The sequence below is a fragment of the Delphinapterus leucas genome, chromosome 15, assembly GCF_059928025.1.
Source record: "Delphinapterus leucas isolate spDelLeu-1000000601 "Yukka" chromosome 15, BTC_Dleu_Yukka2, whole genome shotgun sequence".
Lineage (NCBI taxonomy): Eukaryota > Metazoa > Chordata > Mammalia > Artiodactyla > Monodontidae > Delphinapterus > Delphinapterus leucas.
The window spans coordinates 62,895,407-62,914,410 of NC_143143.1; the positions used below are offsets into that span (position 1 = coordinate 62,895,407).

General features: G+C 55.8%; 1 protein-coding gene across 1 annotated transcript; it reads left to right on the forward strand.

Annotated features, from left to right (window-relative positions):
* The first annotated feature begins 2,120 nt into the window (after positions 1–2,120).
* BPIFB2 (BPI fold containing family B member 2) lies at positions 2,121–17,402 on the forward strand. Its single transcript, XM_089895423.1, is given in 16 exon segments — positions 2,121–2,229; positions 4,493–4,586; positions 5,708–6,024; positions 6,027–6,090; positions 7,770–7,830; positions 9,183–9,243; positions 13,825–13,853; positions 13,855–13,917; positions 14,189–14,237; positions 14,240–14,373; positions 14,600–14,653; positions 15,224–15,394; positions 15,903–15,970; positions 16,135–16,180; positions 16,889–16,952; positions 17,329–17,402. Coding segments are annotated over 16 exon segments (1,458 nt in total).
* Positions 17,403–19,004: the final 1,602 nt, after the last annotated feature.

The following is a 19,004-nucleotide window of genomic DNA, read 5'->3' on the forward strand; positions in this document are numbered from 1 at the left end:
AGAACGGGGCAGGGGAGCATGGGCTAGGAGGCAGGGCTGGTCCAGGGGAACTCTGGTCTCTAAGGGGAGGGCTGGATGGTTTCTTCACTTCCTGTCAGCTCTGTGGGCACTAGTGGGGACCCAGCGTGGGTGGGCCTGGACTCTGAGCCTGGTATATGGGCTGGTGTGGAATCAGTGGGAGCCATGGAGGGCTCTGGAGTGGGGGAAGGCCCTGGGGACCCTTGTGTCTGCACCCCAGGTGAGCCATGCAGAAGAATGGAAGGGCCTTCCCTGCAGTTCTGCCATCACCTACTGTGCACACATGTACGTGCACACACACACATGTCAGGAACCAGTCCACTATGCACGCATATACATACATGTACAGACCCACAGACACACTCAGTATACTAAGCCCACTTAAACATATTGTACACAAAACTCCCCACACCTGCACTCGTGTAAACAGGCATGTGACACCATAAACTAAGATGGCAACACGTCCATTTCATGTGCACACCCACACACAAACACACACTTTCCTCTGATGCCAGCAATTATGACCTAGTACACGTGTGTATGCATGACTACGCACACACAACCACACACAAACATAAAGACGCATATACCCCTCAGACACACATGTATAGACAAACCCATTCAGGGGCACACACAGTTCCCTGGGCCCCGTATAGCCAAGGCGGAGGCTGGAGTTTGTAACGCGGAGAGAGCAGACGGACTCAGTCCTCTGTGAGTGGGATGTGCATTTGGAGAGAGGCTGAGTGTTAAGTAGCAGCACTGGGTCCTCCACACGCTCTCGTCTGCCGCCCTTTGTGTTCGGGTTCCACGTCTGATGAGGGCGAAGTATGTGTGACCAGGAACAGGGCTCAGTCGGTTGGGGCTCAGGTAGCCTCCTAGAAGAGCTGGGTTTCCGCTTGGAGGCACAGGTGGAGAGGTCAGTCATCCCCCTGGCTTTGGGCATCCCTTTCCTCCTGGGCCTGGCCCAGGGGCAATGAGGGGACCTCCCAGGGGCAGCCCTCCTTCTAGAGATCTGCTGATCTTTGAGGCCCCAATGCTGCCCGGTCCCAGGGTCTTGCAGTGGTTGGCAGCGGGCTTGCTACGTGGACGTGGCAGCGCCCCTCCCCCCCACACACATGTGGGATCACACACTTTGGCAAAGGCCATGTTTGCAGGGAAAACACTTGAAACCACAAGCAAACCTGCCCCCCCTTGGATCCCCCACAGTGGGTCCTGTGTACCGGGGAGCCTCATAAAGCAGTTTCTACACCTGCCCTGGGCCGCGGAGGGCTTGGCTGGGACTGAGAATCCACTTACCCCGGGAACTGCCTGAGGTAGGAACGGAGATGGGGCTGGCAGTCCTCCAGGGAGGAGCCTTGACTTTTCCATCTGTTCAGTGGAACAGAAGTGCAGAAGGGTCCATCCCTGGTCTTGCTGTGGGACACTGGGCAAGTGCCGCCTCACTGGGCCTTAGTTACCCATCTGAGCAGTGTCCCCCCGGTCCCGCCTGACTCCCTCTCCCCAAGTCCACCCAGCTGGGCTGGGTTGGGAGGGGCCGGGGGCCATATGAGAGGCCTACGCTTAGGACATTCCTCACCTGGCACAGGATGAGGAGGGGATTGGACCACCCTGGGTCCTCCTCTGGCTGGGTTTGGACAACTGGGCACCAGACTGGGCTGGATTCCTGGCATCAGACGACACAGCCCTGGGCCTTGGAGTGCTGGGCCTGGGCTCCCTCCTTGAGACAGGAAGCTGCCCTCAGTCTCCACATCTGGGCGTCTCTCTATCCTCCTTTGGCACAACTTGGGTCCTGCGCCGGGTCCTAGTTTGCTGTGTGGCCCTAGGCAAGGCCATGTCTTCTCTGGGCCTTGGGGGCCGTTTCCAGACCAGATCCCCCCGTGGTTTCTGATGAAGCAGGCTGGGAAGGGGATTCTTGCCCGTGCAGAGATGCAAAAACTGACGTGTGGCAGGTCGTGAGCAGGGCTGGGATTGCCACTCACGGCTTGTGACGTCCTGGCTGGGGTAGGTTTAAGCTGTCCACAGTGGGACCGCTCTGGACAAGTTCCCTGATGCTTGTCCCCACCCCAGCACACAGATCCTGGGGGGCAGGGGCCAGGGCCGCCATGGCTCGGGCACGCGGGCTGGGCCTGCTGTTGGCGTTGCTGTTGCCCATGGTCGGTGCCTCCAGGCCGGACACCGTGGTCAGACTCAACAAGGAAGTGCTGAGCTACGGTAAGAGAGGTGCCGCCAGGCTGTCCTGCGTGTGTCTCTGCATGAGCATGTGCTTGTGAGTCCATGTCTGTACGTGTGTGTACGATCCTAAGTGTACGCGTGCATCGATGAACTCAAAGCCCCACAGGGACCTGGATTTTCTCTCTCCTGCCGCTGTGTCCCTGGCCCCCAAACAGTGCTGCTGAACAAGTATTTATTAATGAATAAATAAATGAATGCGTGAGTGGGAGTTACATGCTGTGCCCGGTGTGCACATGTGCTCCCGTGGCCAAGTGATGTGAGGATGGGTCGGTTTGAGGGGCTCCTTTTGCTTGTGTGCGTCTGGTATGAGTTTGAAAATCCATGGAGATGTGCCCACGTGTGCTGGGGAGGGTACCTAACCACTGGCCTGTGTGCAAGGGCCACAGTGCAGGCCTGAACATGTGTACCGCTGTGGCTGTGCACCCTGGGCGTATGTATGCCTGGGGACCTGCATGTGCACGCGTGCTGGGGAGAGGCACATCTAGCGCTGCTGGGCTCACAGTGAGAACCAGCCCCTCTCTGGGCCCTTTTTGGGCGAAGCCTGTGTCCCATGTCTCTGTTCCCTCCTTCCAAGTCCTGTCCAGTCCTAGGGCAGAGGGCAAAATGGGGACATCTAGGCCCAGGAAGGGACAAAAGCTGTCCACCAGGTCTGCCCGGGGAGGCTTTTGGGATCCCACCAAGGCTGGGTCAGCGGTGAGAGATCAGAAGCTCTTTTCCCCAAGACCAGACCAAACTCAGATAACAACGTGAGAAACTCAGGTCAGACAGTGGAGGGGACTTTCAGGGGTCCCAGGTCACGAAGCAGCGAGGCAGTGGCTCAAGGAAGCTGCAGGGTCCCCGTGGGGCACACACAACCTTCTGGAACCTTGCATCCGGGCAGATGGGCAGACAGTGAAAGGGGTCAGTGATCCGTGTTAGTGTGGCACGTGGATGACTGCAGGCAGGGACAGGAGGCCTGCTGCCCTCCCCTGGCTCCCTCCCTCTGCTGTGCTGTGTGAGCCTCCTTTGTCCCCAGACAGCCCTCCCGGACTGTCTGTTCTCACCTGCCTGTTTGTTCTCAGCGGAAACTAACTGTTGAGAACACACTGCACACACCTCTCCCGTGGCCGGGCTGGTGGCTTTTTACTCCCGTCCCATCCCGCAAGCCCCAGAGTTCAAGCCCCTGTCAGGGGAGCACTGTGGATGGAGTCCAGAGGTCTGGATGTGAATCTCAGCTCAGCCGCAGACGGTCAGGCAGGAGAGGGGCCTCGGGAGCATGGAGACCACCACCTTTATGCTCTAGGGTCTGCGGAAACAGGCCCAGAGGGGCACAGGGACTCCCCAGGTCCCACAGCGAGTCCGAGGGAAGTTCGGGCCTCTGGGCTCTTCCTTTGATGCTCCCTTCCTGCACCACAACCTCTCATTTTAATTCTGCTCATGTTTAACTGTTTAGTTAGCGCCCCTGTCAGCCCAGCAGCCCAGGTACGGGAGGAAGTCCAGGGCCTTGAGGGCCGGGTGCCTTGGCCCAGATCTGAGTTCTCCTGGCCAGGGTGCTCAGCGCTCGGAAAACTGGGCCTAATAATGTACTGACGTCATAGAATTTTGAGGAAAACTAAAGCCCGCAGAATAGTGTCTGGCACAGAAGAGCGCTGGGGAAGTGCTAGCCGTTATTACTACAAAAAACAAATAGCCATGGGAGCTAACACTTACTGTGAACTGAGTCAGTCTTTACAAGGACCCCATGTGACAGGCACCATTCTAGTCATTGCATATGAAGAGGCGGGGGAAATGAGGCACGGCGCAGCCGCACAGATAGCGAGTAGCAGAGCTGGGATTTGCACCCAGAATCTGAGGGACTCCAGAGCCCTCAGCCTCCAGGTGAGGCGGTCCCCACCCCATCCCCGCAGGACTGGGAAATGCTCCTTCTGCCTAGGGGCTTGTGGAGGCTCCGGGGAGGTGGGGTCTGCTCAGATCCTTGCAAAAAGGCACAGGGTGTGACTGTTTTCGAGGAAAGGGTAGACACGTAGGGTTTGGAGAGGCAGAAGTGAGAGGTGGAAAGGCACGTCTGGAGGTGCCTGGTGGGGTCGTGCACCCCAGGCGGGCACATGGGGAGCCAAGTGGCCCCCCATGTGCCCGTGGACAAGGCCACCCCTTCCAATCTCTGAGTTCTCTCTGCCCAAGGTGTGGGGCGGATGGTGGGCAATGTGGTCTCTCTCGGTGTCTCCTGAGGACAACCTGACCTCACCCTGCTCTGGCCGCTCAGTGGCTGAAGCCGAGAAAGCCCCTCTCCAGTGCGCCCTGCAGGTCACTGTCCCGCATTTCCTGGACTGGAGTGGAGGGGTGTTCCAGCCCACCAGGTGAGTGTTTCCCTCACCAGGTTAGATACTCCCACCTGCTGGCTGAGTGGGTACAAGAGGATTTACGAGATGTGACCAGGCATGGGGGCCTGGTGCCTCTTAATTAGTAGATTTCTACACCCGGGGCCAAGACTGTGGCTCCTGGGTCCCCAGGGCTGGCAAGACCCTTGGCTACTTCCTCCAAAAGCCAGACACTGAATCTGGACACAGATCTGAGCCTAGTTTACCCCTACAGCTCCCTGTAATGCAGAGAGGCTCAAAGGCAGAGGTAGGTGGAGGCACCTCAAACCCAGACACTTTTAGGGGCTGGGCTAATTGTGGGAACGCAGACTCATTATCGCCAAGACTCTGGATTTCCAAGAGAATCCATATATACATATGTGTGTGTGTGTATATATATATTATATATGTATAAGAACTCATATATGAATATATATGTTCTTATAAAAAGCACATATATTTTCTGACTCTTGCTAGCAATCATTTTATTTCTTCATCATTGTGATCAGCAGCAGCAGCAACAAACATGCAGTTTCTTCCTTCTTCATACGTAGCATCGTGAAATGGGTGCTACAATCTGCCTATGGTACAAAGTTTATAAATGCAGTGCACCGATACAAAGTTGAAGCCATTAAAAAGAGCTTCGGGCTTCCCTGGTGGCGCAGTGATTGAGAGTCCGCCTGCCGATGCAGGGGACGTGGGTTCGTGCCCCGGTCCGGGAAGATCCCACATGCCGCGGAGCGGCTGGGCCCGTGAGCCATGGCCGCTGAGCCTGCGCGTCCGGAGCCTGTGCTCCACAACGCGAGAGGCCACAACAGTGAGAGGCCCGCGTACCACAAAAAAAGTAAAAATAATAAAAATATTAGAATTATTCCTGTGCATTATATATATTCAAACTTGGAGCTGGGCATTCTTATGTTAACTCCTCTGAGCTGACACTACCATTTTATGAGGGCTCACTGTGGGCCAGGCTCCAAGCAGGATGTTTTCACATGATTGTCTCCTAGAAAACTCAGCACAGCAGCCCTGTGAGATAGGTACCACCAATCTTGTGTCCATTTTACAGAAGGAGAAACTGAGGCTCAGCATGGGGAATGACTGGCCCAGGGTGTTGCAGTAAGAGGGTACAGGGAGCCAGAGTTCACGGTCATCTGCTGCAATGTCTGTGACCCTGGGTGGAGTTTGGGAGTGCATCCGGCCTGCCCCAGGTGGGGCCATCTCATGTTGAGTGCAGGCCCCGCCTGTGTTAGATGGTCAGCAGGCTCTTGCCGGCGGGGAGGGCGGTGGTTGTGGGGTCTTGCATCAGTCAATGTGGGCTTGCTGGGCCGCAGTGCCACTGTGGCTCAGGACTGGTGTCCCTGCAGTGTCCCAGAGCCCCTGCATCTGATGCTACCTATGGCACTGCTGGCCAACACCCCTGTGAACCAGGGCTCCATCGGGTGGTCAGCATCTCCGGCTGCTTCTCTCTCTTCGACAAAGCCATCGTGCTTGATGGCTATAACAGGTGGGTGCCTGTTGGGGGCTGGGCTGCAGGATCCCAGACACCGAGGCCGTGGTGTCATTTCTTGAACTTTCTACTTCATCCAATCACCAAAACGGACCTGAGCAGCACACCCACCCGCTCCCTCAGTATCACACCTATTTTATGGCTGAGCACACTGAGGCTCAGAAAGGGGGAGGAAGTTGCCTGAGGTCACACAGTGAGTTTGTGGCCAGAGCCCACGTCCCCTCTACTGCCCTGCACCACATGACAGTGCGCAGTGGCCATCAACATACTGTATGGGGAGGGAGTCTGGGCTGGCAGCCACTGTTAGGGACCTCAGAGGGCTGCCCCTCCCTGCAGAAATGAGGAGTCTGAGGCCCAGGGAGGGGTGGGACCCCCCAGGTTCTCCCCGTGAGTCAGGTGGCTGCTCCTGTTGGCATCTAAGACAGACAGTCGCTCTACTTCCAGAGCGCCTGCTGTGTGCTGGGCGGGCTCTGGGCCCTTTCTGTGCATCATCTCACAGTAGTGCTACCGGGTAGGTGGAAGCATTTCCCTCATTTTACAGGAGAGCAAACGGAGGCATAGCGTGGTTAAGTGACTTGCCTAAGGTCACACAGCTGGCAAACGGGTTCAAACCCTGGCAGCCTGACAAAACCCCACCGCTGCGAATTCCTAGAATTAGGTCTACACCCTCCGCCCGTGGATGGGGGCTCACGGTGAGGCGGTTGAGTGCTTCAGAGACTTAAGAGGGTGCGACATTTACGCAAAGGCTGGACTTCTTCCTCAGAGAAGGCTTGGGTGTAAACCTATTCCCACCGGGGTCCCATGAGCAGCCCGTGTAACTCACAGCCCCCCACGACCCCTCACGGTCCTCATGGGCAGGGGCTGCTCGTGGTTCATGGACGGGGAGACGGAAGCCCAGAGTTTGATGCTTTTGAGAACATAGATGCCATCCTCCCACCTCCCCAGGAGGCCATTCAGTGAGGCTGGGAAGTGGCTACGGTCAGCATTTTAGGAGACCAAGGAACCGTGATTTCCAGTGGATCCGCACAGAGAAACACTGACTCAGACCCACCTCTCAATGAGGAAGGGACTTTAGTAGGTGCGTCGCAGAGAAATGAGGCCCACGCAGGAAGCAGACCCGGGCCGCCAGCCCCACCCCCGCCTCGCCGGGCTCAGTGGCCATGAGGCCAGCTGGCCAAGGACGTGGCCGTGTCCGGCTTTTGCAACACCCTCTGTCTCCCCCGAGCCTGGCCTCATTCTTGCATCTCGGCCACTTCCGAACCTTGAGACCAATGACCCCCTTCTTGGCATCTCAGTTCCTCAGTTGTGCCTGTACTGTGCCCAGCACATGGCAGGGTGTGGAGTGGGAATCACTGGCCCCCGGCCGAGGGGATAGTCTTTTCTCTGGGACCTGTGGTTTTGCGGAGAGACAGGCCCCAACGTGCTGACCTGGAGCTCAGGGGCCCTTCCTGGTCTCTTCTTTTTTTTTTGTCAGTATGTGGGCCTGTCACTGTTGTGGCTACTCCGGTTGCAGAGCACGGGCTCCGGACGCGCAGGCTCAGCGGCCATGGCTCACGGGCCCAGCCGCTCCGCCGCATGTGGGATCCTCCCAGACCGGGGCATGAACCCATGTCCCCTGCATCGGCAGGCGGACTCTCAACCACTGCGCCACCAGGGAAGCCCCCTGGTTTCTTCAGCACAGCCCCTGTGCTGCTGGCCCCGCTGCAGAATCACATCAAAGCTGTGCTGCGGAACAAGGTAAAGGACCTCCCGCCAGATCCCGCGGAAGGCGGGCGTCACTCACCTCCAGGCGCGGCTAATGAATGGGATCCCAGGCACGGGGGAGGTGGCGTGCTAGTGTTTTTCTTTTTTCTTCGGTAGAAGGCACTTCGTGGGGCTCCCCCAATTTCCCCATGAGGGCAGGGAAGAGGCTGGGGCAACGGTCCCGTGCAATGACGTGGGGACCCAAGCAGGGCGTGGGTTTGGGGCTGCAGGGGAGGGAGGCTCATCTTCTCGGACCAGCCCCAGGGCCAAGCTGGAGCGTGGGGTGGGGACGGTGCTTTTGGGGCTGCTTGGCTTGTGAAAAGAGAACACAGTGAGAGCGGGTGAGGGCCTGGGCACCAGAGCCAGATGTGACCTGGCTTCCAATCCTGGTCCCCTCCTTCCCAACTGTGAACCTTGGACAAGTCACCTAGCCTCCCTCTGCCCCTCCTTCCGCATCTGTCAGGCAGAGAGAGCGAACGTCCCTAGTCCCTGGCGGGCTGGCTGTGGAGGCTGAGTGCATTACCATCTGTGGAGACTTTACAGCAGTCCGGGGAGAGTGAGTGCTGCTGCTACTGTTGCTGTTTTAGTTCCTGTCATTGTCTGTGGGTGGTTGACTTGGTGAGCGATGGTGGCCCCGGGGCCAGGGTCCCACTGTCCCAGGGGAGCCAACTCTCCCTCCTTGCCCCTTCCCACCCCACCCCCACCTCTTTTAAGGGGCAGGAGTGGAGACCAAGTCAACCCACTGTGCGCCATCCCACACGCCCAAGAGGCGGGCCTCAGCGTCCCCATACTGCAGATGAGGACGCCGAGGCTGGAGGGCTGAAGGCAGTACAGCCTGGCCCCGCCCTCTCCTCTGCCTCCTGGCTTCGCCTGGCCCAGCTGGGGCTGCCCCCGGCCTTGTACTTTCCCCTCTGTCCCACCTCTGTCACAGTGACCCCAGCTTCATCCACTTCTCTGGCGGCCCACTGGCCCCGCAGGACTCCAGTCCCCTGGACTGGGTGGCTGACCACTGCCTGCCCCCACTGCACGTGGCACCATTCCACCTGCTGGCCTCTGGACCCCAGTGCAGCAGGCTACCGACCTCGGTCCCCTGGGCCTAGCTGTGGCCACCTCTGCTGTGTCCCACAGCCCCTGCCCTTTCCTCAGCACCCGCAGGCCCCAGCTTCCCCTCTGAATCCCCAGGGCCCAGAGGAGGTGCCGGAAGATGCCCACTGGCTGGTGGAGGAAGGAAGGGCTCCTTGGTGGCTGGGTTGGGAGAGCTTCTAGACAGGGCTCTAGACCCTCCTAGCCTCACCTCCTCCCACCCTGAGTGCCACCCGAACCCGGCCGCCTCTGTCTTTCTACAGCTGTGCCTGAGAATCTCCAACCTGGTGCAGGGCTTCAGTGTCCACCTGGGCACTTTAATTGGTAAGACTGGGGCCAGGGGGAGGGCCTGGGGTCTCTGAGATCCTCTGGGGCCCCCATGAACATTCAAAGACCCCAGCTTTGCATCAGGGTCCACCACTGGGAGGTCAGTCATAGGATGACTGAACCATTACTGGTGGAATATGGGACTCTCCAAATTCTAGAACAAGTCTTTGAATGTTTAGTGTGTGTGTGTGTGTGTGTGTGTGTGTGTGTGTGTGTGTGTTGGTGGGGCGGGTACATCTCGGTTTGCAATTGCTTCCTCCCCTGCCTGGAGATTCAGGGACCCCGTCCTCCCCCGGTTTAGCTGCCATGTCTATCTCCCACATTCTCTGCTGGACTCTCTTCCTGCCCCCCGCAGTCAGGGCTCAGGCCTTTATACTCCTCCTTCGGGACATCTCTCCCTGGAGGCCCCACAGGCTCCTCTGACGTAGCACATCCTCGACAGAACTCAAGCTCTCCTGCTCCCAGGTGCCCATGCAGCTGTTTCCCACCTCAGGGGCCACACACCACCCTGCAGGGGCCCAGAGCCAAGGCTTCCCCCCCTCTGCATTTTCCATCAGCCTTGTTCCACACCTGATTTTTCCAGGGATCCTCGTTATCCAGGGAGTGCTAGGAGTGTACCAGGACACGGCCACTGTCAGACTAGTCCCTCCAGAAGCAGACCCTGAGATGCGGATTTTAGTGCAAATGGTTCAAATGGGAGTTGGTCCAAGGGAGAACTGGCTAGGGAGGGGCTGTGAGACCGGGAGGGAAGGGCGCCGCTGGGGGTACCTGAGGCTCACTCCCACTGGGGTCCCACTGGGGTCCCACTGGGGACTGAGTTGAACATGCCTAGTGTGATCCTACCTGAGGGGCAGGAACCGGGGTCTGTATCCACCAACTCCCATCAGTCACTGGTCACCTCCCCACCGCCCGCACACCTTCCTCCACCGCTGCTGACAGAGTCCCAGGGGCTCCCAGCCCTACACACGGTCTGCTTAGAACTATGCATCCTAAACAAGGCTTGGGCAGGTCCTCAACTTACAATATGGAGCTAAAAGCTACAAAAGTAAGTGAGCTTCATCTTTTTTGTGGTATTTATCAATATTGAAGAACGACACTGGCAATTACGCACCTATCCCCAGACTGATCAAAGAATGCATCCTTTGTAGATTGGGGGGTGATATTTTCTCAGTGAGCCCCAAGCATAATCCAGGGTGTCCTCTGTTTTTTCACAAACCCGATTTGAAGCTTCTCCTGTTTGAAGTGCACCTTCTTCTACCCGATGGCTTTGCCTGGGATTCTGGTGTTGCTTCTGTGTTACTGTCATTGACTGTGTGAAATCCAGAGCCGCAGACTGTTGGCAGCTGCACTTGGCAATCCGTTGGCTCTGCCTTTGAGTCAGGGTTTGCATCTAACTCTCATACAGCCCAGGACAGGCGTGCAGGAATGGAGGGTGTGGAGACAGGTGTGCGGGGCGACATGTTGGTGTTAAGCCAGGAGGGATGTCTGGCAGGGTCCACATTTATACTTAGTGGCTTCTTTAGTGAATATTTTCATATCAAGGTAGTTTTGGCTTTTTTGTGCAAACTTCTAACCGCAGTCCTATGAGGTGGCATCATTATCCCCAGTTTATAGGTGGGAAATCAGAGGCTCTGAGTCTAAAATCCTCAGCATGGTGCCAGAGCCTCCCATGAATCAGCTCACCTGGGTTTTCTCATCCTCCTCACGGGTCCACTTACTGCTCTGTCCACACTTCCCAGCCTGGCTCAAAGTCTGGGGAACATTGCTTGACTTGCCCCACTCCCCTCACTGTCCCAACCCCAATATTACCTTAATAGGAGGTACAGAGAGGCCACGGAAAATGGACTTGGAATCGAAGGACATGGGTGTGAATCCTGGCTCTGTTTCTCACTTGCTGTGTGACCTTAGGGAAGTCTCTCCATCTCTCTGAGCTTAATCATTACATCCAAAAATAGGAATCAAAATTTCTACTTTTCCCATGTGTCGCTACAAGACAGCACATGTTACGTACCTGGTGTGCAATAAACTCAATAAACATTAGTCTCTCCTTTCTCCCTCAGAGGGGTTGTTTGTGTCAAGATGCCTTGTAATTGGGTTCATACCAAAGACCAGCTCTTGCCCTTGTCTTTGAGGAATTTAAAAAAATCTAGTAAAAGAAACCTAAGTGTCCAGCACTAGGGGACTGTTTACATGAGTCATGTACACGTGGAACGTGGAGTAATAGGAACCATTGAAAAACGTAGTTTAAAGGGGCATTTGATCACTTAGCCATATGCCTGGCAAAATACAGTATTAAAAGAGCTTTACTCTAGCATTATTAGTTCCATTTTACAGATGCAGAAACTGAGGCAGTCTACCTTGAGAGCTCCTGCTTTTAAGTAAGATATCATACCACTCTGTCAAGAAAACAAGGACACAAAACTATATATAGCTTTGCTCCAGTTTGAGAGAGAGAGAGAAAGTTTATTTCTGTAAAAGAAAACACTGGAAAAGAAATAAATTTGAGATTCTGAGTTATATTTTTTCCATATTTTAAGAATTTTCTATATGTCCACAAAAATATGTGTTATTATTTTACAATTTTTAATGTTTTTATTCATTTAAAAACATATAATATTTTTGATAGTGTCCAATTCTATGAGTTTTGACAAATAAATGCATATAGTCATCACAATGTCCATTGCAGCTCTATTTACAGTAGCCAGGACTTGGAAACAACCTAAGTGTCCATTGACAGATGAATGGATAAAGAAGATGTGGCACATATATACAATGGAATATTACTCAGCCATAAAAAGAAACGAAATTGAGTTATTTGTAGTGATGTGGATGGACCTAGAGACTGTCATGCAGAGTGAAGTAAGTCAGAAAGAAAAATAGAAATACCGTATGCTAACACATATATATGGAATCTAAAAAAAAAAAAAAAGGTTCTGAAGAACCTAGGAGCAGGACAGGAATAAAGACACAGACGTAGAGAATGGACATGAGGACACGGGGAGGGGGAAGGGTAAGCTGGGACAAAGTGAGAGAGTGGCATGGACATATATACACTACCAAATGTAAAACCGATAGCTAGTGGGAAGCAGCCGCATAGCACAGGGAGATCAGCTCTGTGCTTTGTGACCGCCTAGAGGGGTGCGATAGGGAGGGTGGGAGGGAGACGCAAGAGGAGGGGATATGGGGGATATATGTTTATGTATGGCTGATTCATTCTGTTATACAGCAGAAACTAACACACCACTGTAAAGCAATTATACTCCAATAGAGATGTTAAAAAAAAAAAACCATGCATGTGGTCGTGTAACCACCACCACACTTGAAATAGAGAACATTCCACCAGCCCCCAAAATCTCTTTGTGCTGCTCTGCTCCTCACACCTTAATCTTTGACACCACTGATCTGTAGAAATGGGGTCACACTATCAATATATTGCTTTTATCATCATAAATTTCCAAAATATTAGAGAAAATAAAATGAAATCCAGAAGAGACAGTAGAAAATCAGACAGAAATCTGAATGCACACACACACACACACACACATACACACACACAGGCACACTTAAACCTTGGTTATCCAGAGTCTTTGGGGGGAGGAGTTCTTGCTAAGAGGGCTTTCCTGGGCTTCCCTGGTGGCGCAGTGGTTGGGAGTCTGCCTGCCGATGCAGGGGACGCGGGTTCGTGCCCCGGTCTGGGAAGGTCCCACGTGCCGCGGAGCGTCTGGGCCCGTGAGCCATGGCCGCTGAGCCTGCGCGTCTGGAGCCTGTGCTCCGCAACAGGAGAGGCCACAACAGTGAGAGGCCCGCGTACCACAAAAAAAAAAAAAAAAAAAAGAGGGCTTTCCTGACAGTGAGGTTGAGGCTTCACCTGCCACGCCGTCTAGTCGTGTCCAGAGATGTCGTTCCAAGTGACTCACCCTTTGCAAATGTCCCAATCAGAATATTCTGAGCCTTTGGGGAACTATCCTTATAGGAGCTGAGTCCTCAGCTCGCCACCCTGGGGGCCTCTCCAAGGATCTGTGGCAGGCGGGCACTGCTGTGCTCCTGCACTGAATGGCCCCAAGGGGTGTGCCTTCTGAGTTCTTGTAGGAGGGGTGTGTTTAAGTGGAGAGAGAGTAGCTTTGGAATCAGACGGACCAGGTATACAATCGGGGCACGACTGAACTCACCAAACTGTGTGTGTGTGTGTGTGTGTGTGTGTGTGTGTGTGTTTTTTGTGTGTGTGTGTGTGTGTGTGTGTGTGTGAAGCATTCCTAACCCTACAGCGGTCTGGACCTTGATAAATGTGAGCTCCCCTCTTTTTCTCTGGTTCTTTCTTGCCTTTTGCAGGGGGTATTTGTGCCTGAAGTGACACTTCTCCTTCCTTCTAATTTGGGCTCTCTAGCCTTCCACTGATTGCGAAAGCAGAAAGCAAAACGGTTAGAACTGTATCTCAGCTAACAGTCAACAGCTTGTGAGCGGCTGCATCTTGGGTGTGCATTTTGCTACTTAAGTTTGCTTACTCGCAGGGCCTGGGTCTGGCATTGGTGGATGATGCTAAGAATGCCATCTTTTGTTCTTTACCCTGGTTTCATTTAGGCCTCAGCCCTGTTGGTCCAGAGTCCCAATGTTCCCTACTCCATGATCGACACACCCACCATCACCAATGACTACATTTCCTTGAATATCAATGTAAGTGCCTCCTTGTCAGCCCAGAGCTGGGGGCTTCTTGCCTCTGGAGTCCTTAGTGTTCTGGAAGATTCCTAAAGGAGCAGGGGAGTTGAGGGGAGAGGAGCTGGGACAGCCTTCCAGGTGGGAGCATGGCACATAGGCAAAGGTGTGAGGCTGACAACACGCGGCATCTTGGGTTGGGCGGCATCTCACAGCCCAGGATCTGCCATGGAGCTGCCTGCCTTTTGAGGCCCCACTGCTCTTGTCCCCCTTCTCACGCCCAACCCCATAGGCTGTTCTCTTCCTCCTGGGCAGACCCATCGTCCTGCCTGTGGATACCACCCCTTCGTGCTGCCACAGCACGTGGGCACCAGGGGTGCCATGGCAACTGTGGGCCTCTCCCAGGACCTGATTGGCTCTGCCATCCTGCTGCTGCAGAAGGCTGGTGCGCTCAACCTGGACGTCACAGGGCAGCTGGTGAGAGCTGGTCCTGCTGCCCAGGGCACGTGGGCTACACGTGCCCTGTGGCCCAGCCTGGGGAGACCGTGCTGAGACCAAACCATGGGTGGGTGGGGCAGCTGGAGTTTTGGGGCCACAGGGTGGCTGTTGGAAGGGTTAGACGGGGTTGATGGGGAGGCAAGAGGTGGCCTAGCTTGGGGAGTGGCTGCCCTAAAACCTGTCATGTGTCGGGGGCTGATTTCAGAAGTCAGATTACAACCCGCTGAACACCTCCATGCTGGGCCAGCTCATCCCCAAGGTTGGTGATGTTCCTGGTCATTCCAGGGGCTGAGACCCGGGATTGGGGTGGGAGGCTCTCTGGGCTGTGGGGTCTCCGCTGGCTCATATCTGCTTCACGTGGGTGTCCAGCATCTACCTTTCCATCTGCACCACCTCTGTCTTGGGGAGGCCCCTCCTTCTGCCCAGACATCACGCCATTTCTCCCCTCTGTGTAGTGCACAAGTGGTGCCCTCTGCCTGCGCTGTCTTTTCTGCTTCCTTTCCCTGATCCATCTTCAAGTCCAAGCTCAGGGATTACCTCCTAGGGGAGGACTAAACCCCTCATCTGGTCCAGGAGCCTCCTTGCGCTCTCACGCCCCTGAGCTGCCCTCCCTCTTGGCACAGGTCACACAGGTTGTGCCTGTCTTCATGTGACCACCCATCAGACTGGGTGTCCCTGAGGGCAGGAGCCGGGGGTGGACCCACCTCCGTGGCCCCGGCACTTACAGCACAAAGGTGGCTTGATCAGTGTCTGAGGAACGATGAGCAAAGAGCCCACCCAGACTTTGCCCCCAGGTGCCCTCCTCCCTCTCTTCTCCTCTGCTCCCCAGGTGGGCCATCAGTTACCTAAGCCCATGGCCCTGGTGCTCAAGGTGCGGCTGGGTGCAACACCCACAGTCACACTCTGTACCAACAACGCCACACTGCGGCTGCAGCCCTTCGTGGAGGTCCTGGCCCCGGCGTCCAACTCGGCTTTCCAGTCCCACTTCTCCCTCGATGTGGTGGGTGAGGTGGGCTGCGTGGGGCTGGCCAGCGGGTGGGCGACTCTCAAGAAGACCTCACTTCCTCCTGCACTCTCCTCACTTGCTCTGTTCTAGCCACACTGGTCTCCTTGCTGTTCCTTCAATGTGCTAAGACATTCCTGCCTCAGGACCTTTGCATGTGCCATACCCTGTGCCTAGGGCACTCTTCCCCTGGCTCTTGGCATGGCTGGCTTCTCCTCATCTTTCAGGTCTCAGATTAAATGTTGCAGCCTTCCTCCGGGCAGCCTTCTGGGACCACCCTGAGAAAGATGGCCCCCATCTCTCCAAACACCATTCTGCCTTCATGGCACCCACCACTCTCTGAAAGAATCCTGTCTGATTACTTTGGTTGTTGTTCACCTCCTCCAGTGGCCTGTGCTCCACAAACATCTGAATGAATAGGGCGGTAGGTGGGAGACTGGGGTGGCCAGCTGAGAGCTCCCACGTGGCTCTGTGCCCTTTGACCCTCTTCTCCCCACGTGTCCAGGTAGTGAACCTGAGCCTCCAGCTCTCCGTGTCCAAGGCGAGGCTTCGGGGGGCCACATCTGTGCTGGGGTAAGTGAGGCCTCCTGGACCCAGCAGCCTCAGTGTGTTCCTCCGTGCAATGTGCCTGCAATCACCCATCACAGTGTTAGTCAGAGGAGCTTGGGGAGCAGCAGGCGTGGTACATGGGTGGTGGGCATTAGGCCCCATTCCTAACCCCTCTGCTTCCCTTTCAGGAATGTCCAGCTCACTGTGGCCTCCTCTAATGTGGGCTTCATTGACGTGAGTACGGGGCTGGGGCCTCCAGAGACCCCCTCACTGGGTGGGGCAGGCCTTGAGCCCGGGAAGAGGCAGCATGAGCATGTGTGCTCACATGCATGTGTGCTATGATCAGGCTTCCTCCCTGGGCGCTTCGGGACAGTGGTCAGGCGGCAGCCCATCCATCGGACAGTCAGTCTTTCCCAGGCTGTCTGTCTGCTGGGCAGCCGGTCAGCCTCAGCTCCTCAGTGGGGTCAGTCAGCTGTCCTTTCACTCTGCCTGGGTGTCGATGGCTCGTCAGCCCTGCCCTCAGCCCAAGAATCACTGAGGCCGATAGTAAATGATCTGTAGAAGCCAGTGTCAGACAGTGTCGGCCACTCTTTCAGTCACATGATGTGCCTGGGCCACCAGCCACCATGCATTCCTTTGTCGGGTGGCCCATCCGTCTGTCCATGGTCAGTTGATCTGTCTGTTGGTCTGCTCCAACAGGACAGCCGGTCTACCTGCTGGTCACGCAGTGACTGTCAGTCAGTCGGCAGTTCCCTGGGGCCTGATGCTGACACGACCCCAGGGGTAGCTGAGCTCTGCTTGAAGCCTGGACAGGGGTGACCTGTCCTCCTCCCTCCCCCGTGCCTCTGCCATCTGTCAGTCTGTCTGTGTGTTCATGTGTCTCTCCTGACCCCTCGCTGGGGAGGGCCTGTGGTCCCCATCTCCCTGGCTCCGTGGCTGCAGACGGACCACGTGCAGCCACTCATGGCCGCTGTGTTTGAGAAGCCCCTGCTGGACCAGCTCAATGGTGAGCTCTGCCCTCTGCCCTAGTGTGGCCCCTCTGGCCCCCTCCTGCCCCCCACGCCTGCTTCAGGCTTGGTCTCGGCCCCTTCCCACCTCCTAGGCCCGGAATCTGAGAGGGCGGCCTTGGGACTCCAGCTGCCTGTGCGTGCATCTTGGCTCGGCTGTTTAGCAGCTATGTGGTCTTAGCTAAGTTCTGGTCCCTCCCTGAGCCTCAGTTTTCCCTTCTGTAAAGTGGATATAGTAATAACAGCTCCCACCTCCTGCGTATCTGTGGAACTCCGTGTCGTGATGCACATGAGGACTTCAGCACACGGGCAGCTCCAGGTGGTACTTTGTTACCGCCTCCAGGCGGAACTTGATTTCTCCTTTGCCTCGTACAGCTCTCTCGGGCATGGGGGTTGCACTCCCCCACGTGGTCAACCTCCAGTACGTCACCCCGGAGATCTTTGTCTAGGAGGTGAGAGCCTTTGGGTGTGACCAGAAGGGACTCCTCCATTTTTGGAGGGAGGCTGGGCTCGGGGAGGCAGGGGCGTCACCTCTCTCCCTCCCTCCCTGCTAGTGCACTCAGTGGGGTCCAGGATCAGCCAGGCCTGGGAGTGCCCCCTGCCCAGACCACGCCATGAATCATCAACTGCAATGAGATGGAAAATTCCAGATGTCAAGAGACATTGGAGCAGGGGTTTCACCCACCCTTCAGTCCTCATCAAAATCACACCAGGCCACGTTCGGAGGATTTGGACCTTCAGTGACCCCATGACTCTGTGCCCTGGGATAGGCACGGCCCCTGTGGTGTCTGGGGGAGGATGAGAGAGGGGGTTCTTCCAGCGTTGTACACAAACCTCCACAGGCCGGATGGTGGGAGAGGGATCCTGACTCTTCTAAAATGGATTTCCCTGGATCAGGCATTGTGGGCCCAGGGTGAAATTCAATCGCCACTGCCCAGGGTGAGATCCTACTTCTTTCTGTTTCACCTGAGATATAAAAGGATAATATTCTTTCTAATTCATTCAGTAAGACATGCATGGGACACCAGACTCAGGAAGGGAAAAAAGCAGCCTGCTCTGGAACCCCGGCGTGGACACTGGGTCTTGGGAGGTGGGGGTGGAGTCGGTGCCCCTCTCCCATGCTGGCCCAGAGTTCCTCTCTCCAGGCCCCATGGCCATCTCCATGCCAGGCCTGGGATGGGGTGAGTGGCAGAGGGACAGAAGACCCAGCAGCCTTAAGCTCCTTCCTTCTTTCCCTGGGCCTCAGTTGGGGTAGGCGGGGAAGCAGGGTGGACTCTGTGCCATTGGGGTGTGACCCTCGGAGAACCCTGGAGGGAGACCCCATATGTAGGCTGAATGCCCTACCCCACCCCAAGTTCTGGGGGGAGGTGGCTGTCTTTGCAGTCCCCATGCTTTCATTCCCACCCCGGGGCACTGACCCCAGCCAGTCCCCCCTTTTACTCTCCCCCCAGAAGGAAGGCTTAGCCCAGGCCCACAGGGAAAACCACAATTTGCTTCTGACAGGGCACACTAAGGGGTTTCTGGCGGCTGTGCCCCCTTTATGTCCCCAGAGCCATTGTGGGCATACAAGAGCTGCCCACAGGCCTGAGAGGGTGGAGGAGCCGACAGGAGGCTGGGAACGCCCACCCACTCCTCGTGGAGCTGCAGGAGTGGGTAAGGCAGCCTGCGGGAGCCCTGGCTTTATCCAGATCCTCAATCGTTGATCCTGCCACCATCCTGCTGTCCCATCTGAACAATGGGCACTGAAAGAATTCTCCCTAGAAGAACACTGGGGGTACCTGGAGGGTGATGAGAGAAAAAGCCCATTTTGCAGATGGGAAAACGGGCTCAGAGAGGGGCAAAAGCAGGGATGTGTGGACTGAGGACAGAATTGTCCTAGGCTCAAGGCCGGGGGCGGGGGGGTTCCATTTTTCTCTAAGCCACGGATTCTGACTGGTTTCTCATTGTGGTAATATTTCCTTCTATAAGAGATTCAAGGTTACAGGGAACCCCTCTGGGACCAGTCCTGCTGAGATGGCTGCTAGTCCATACAGAGCCCATATGTACCTCTG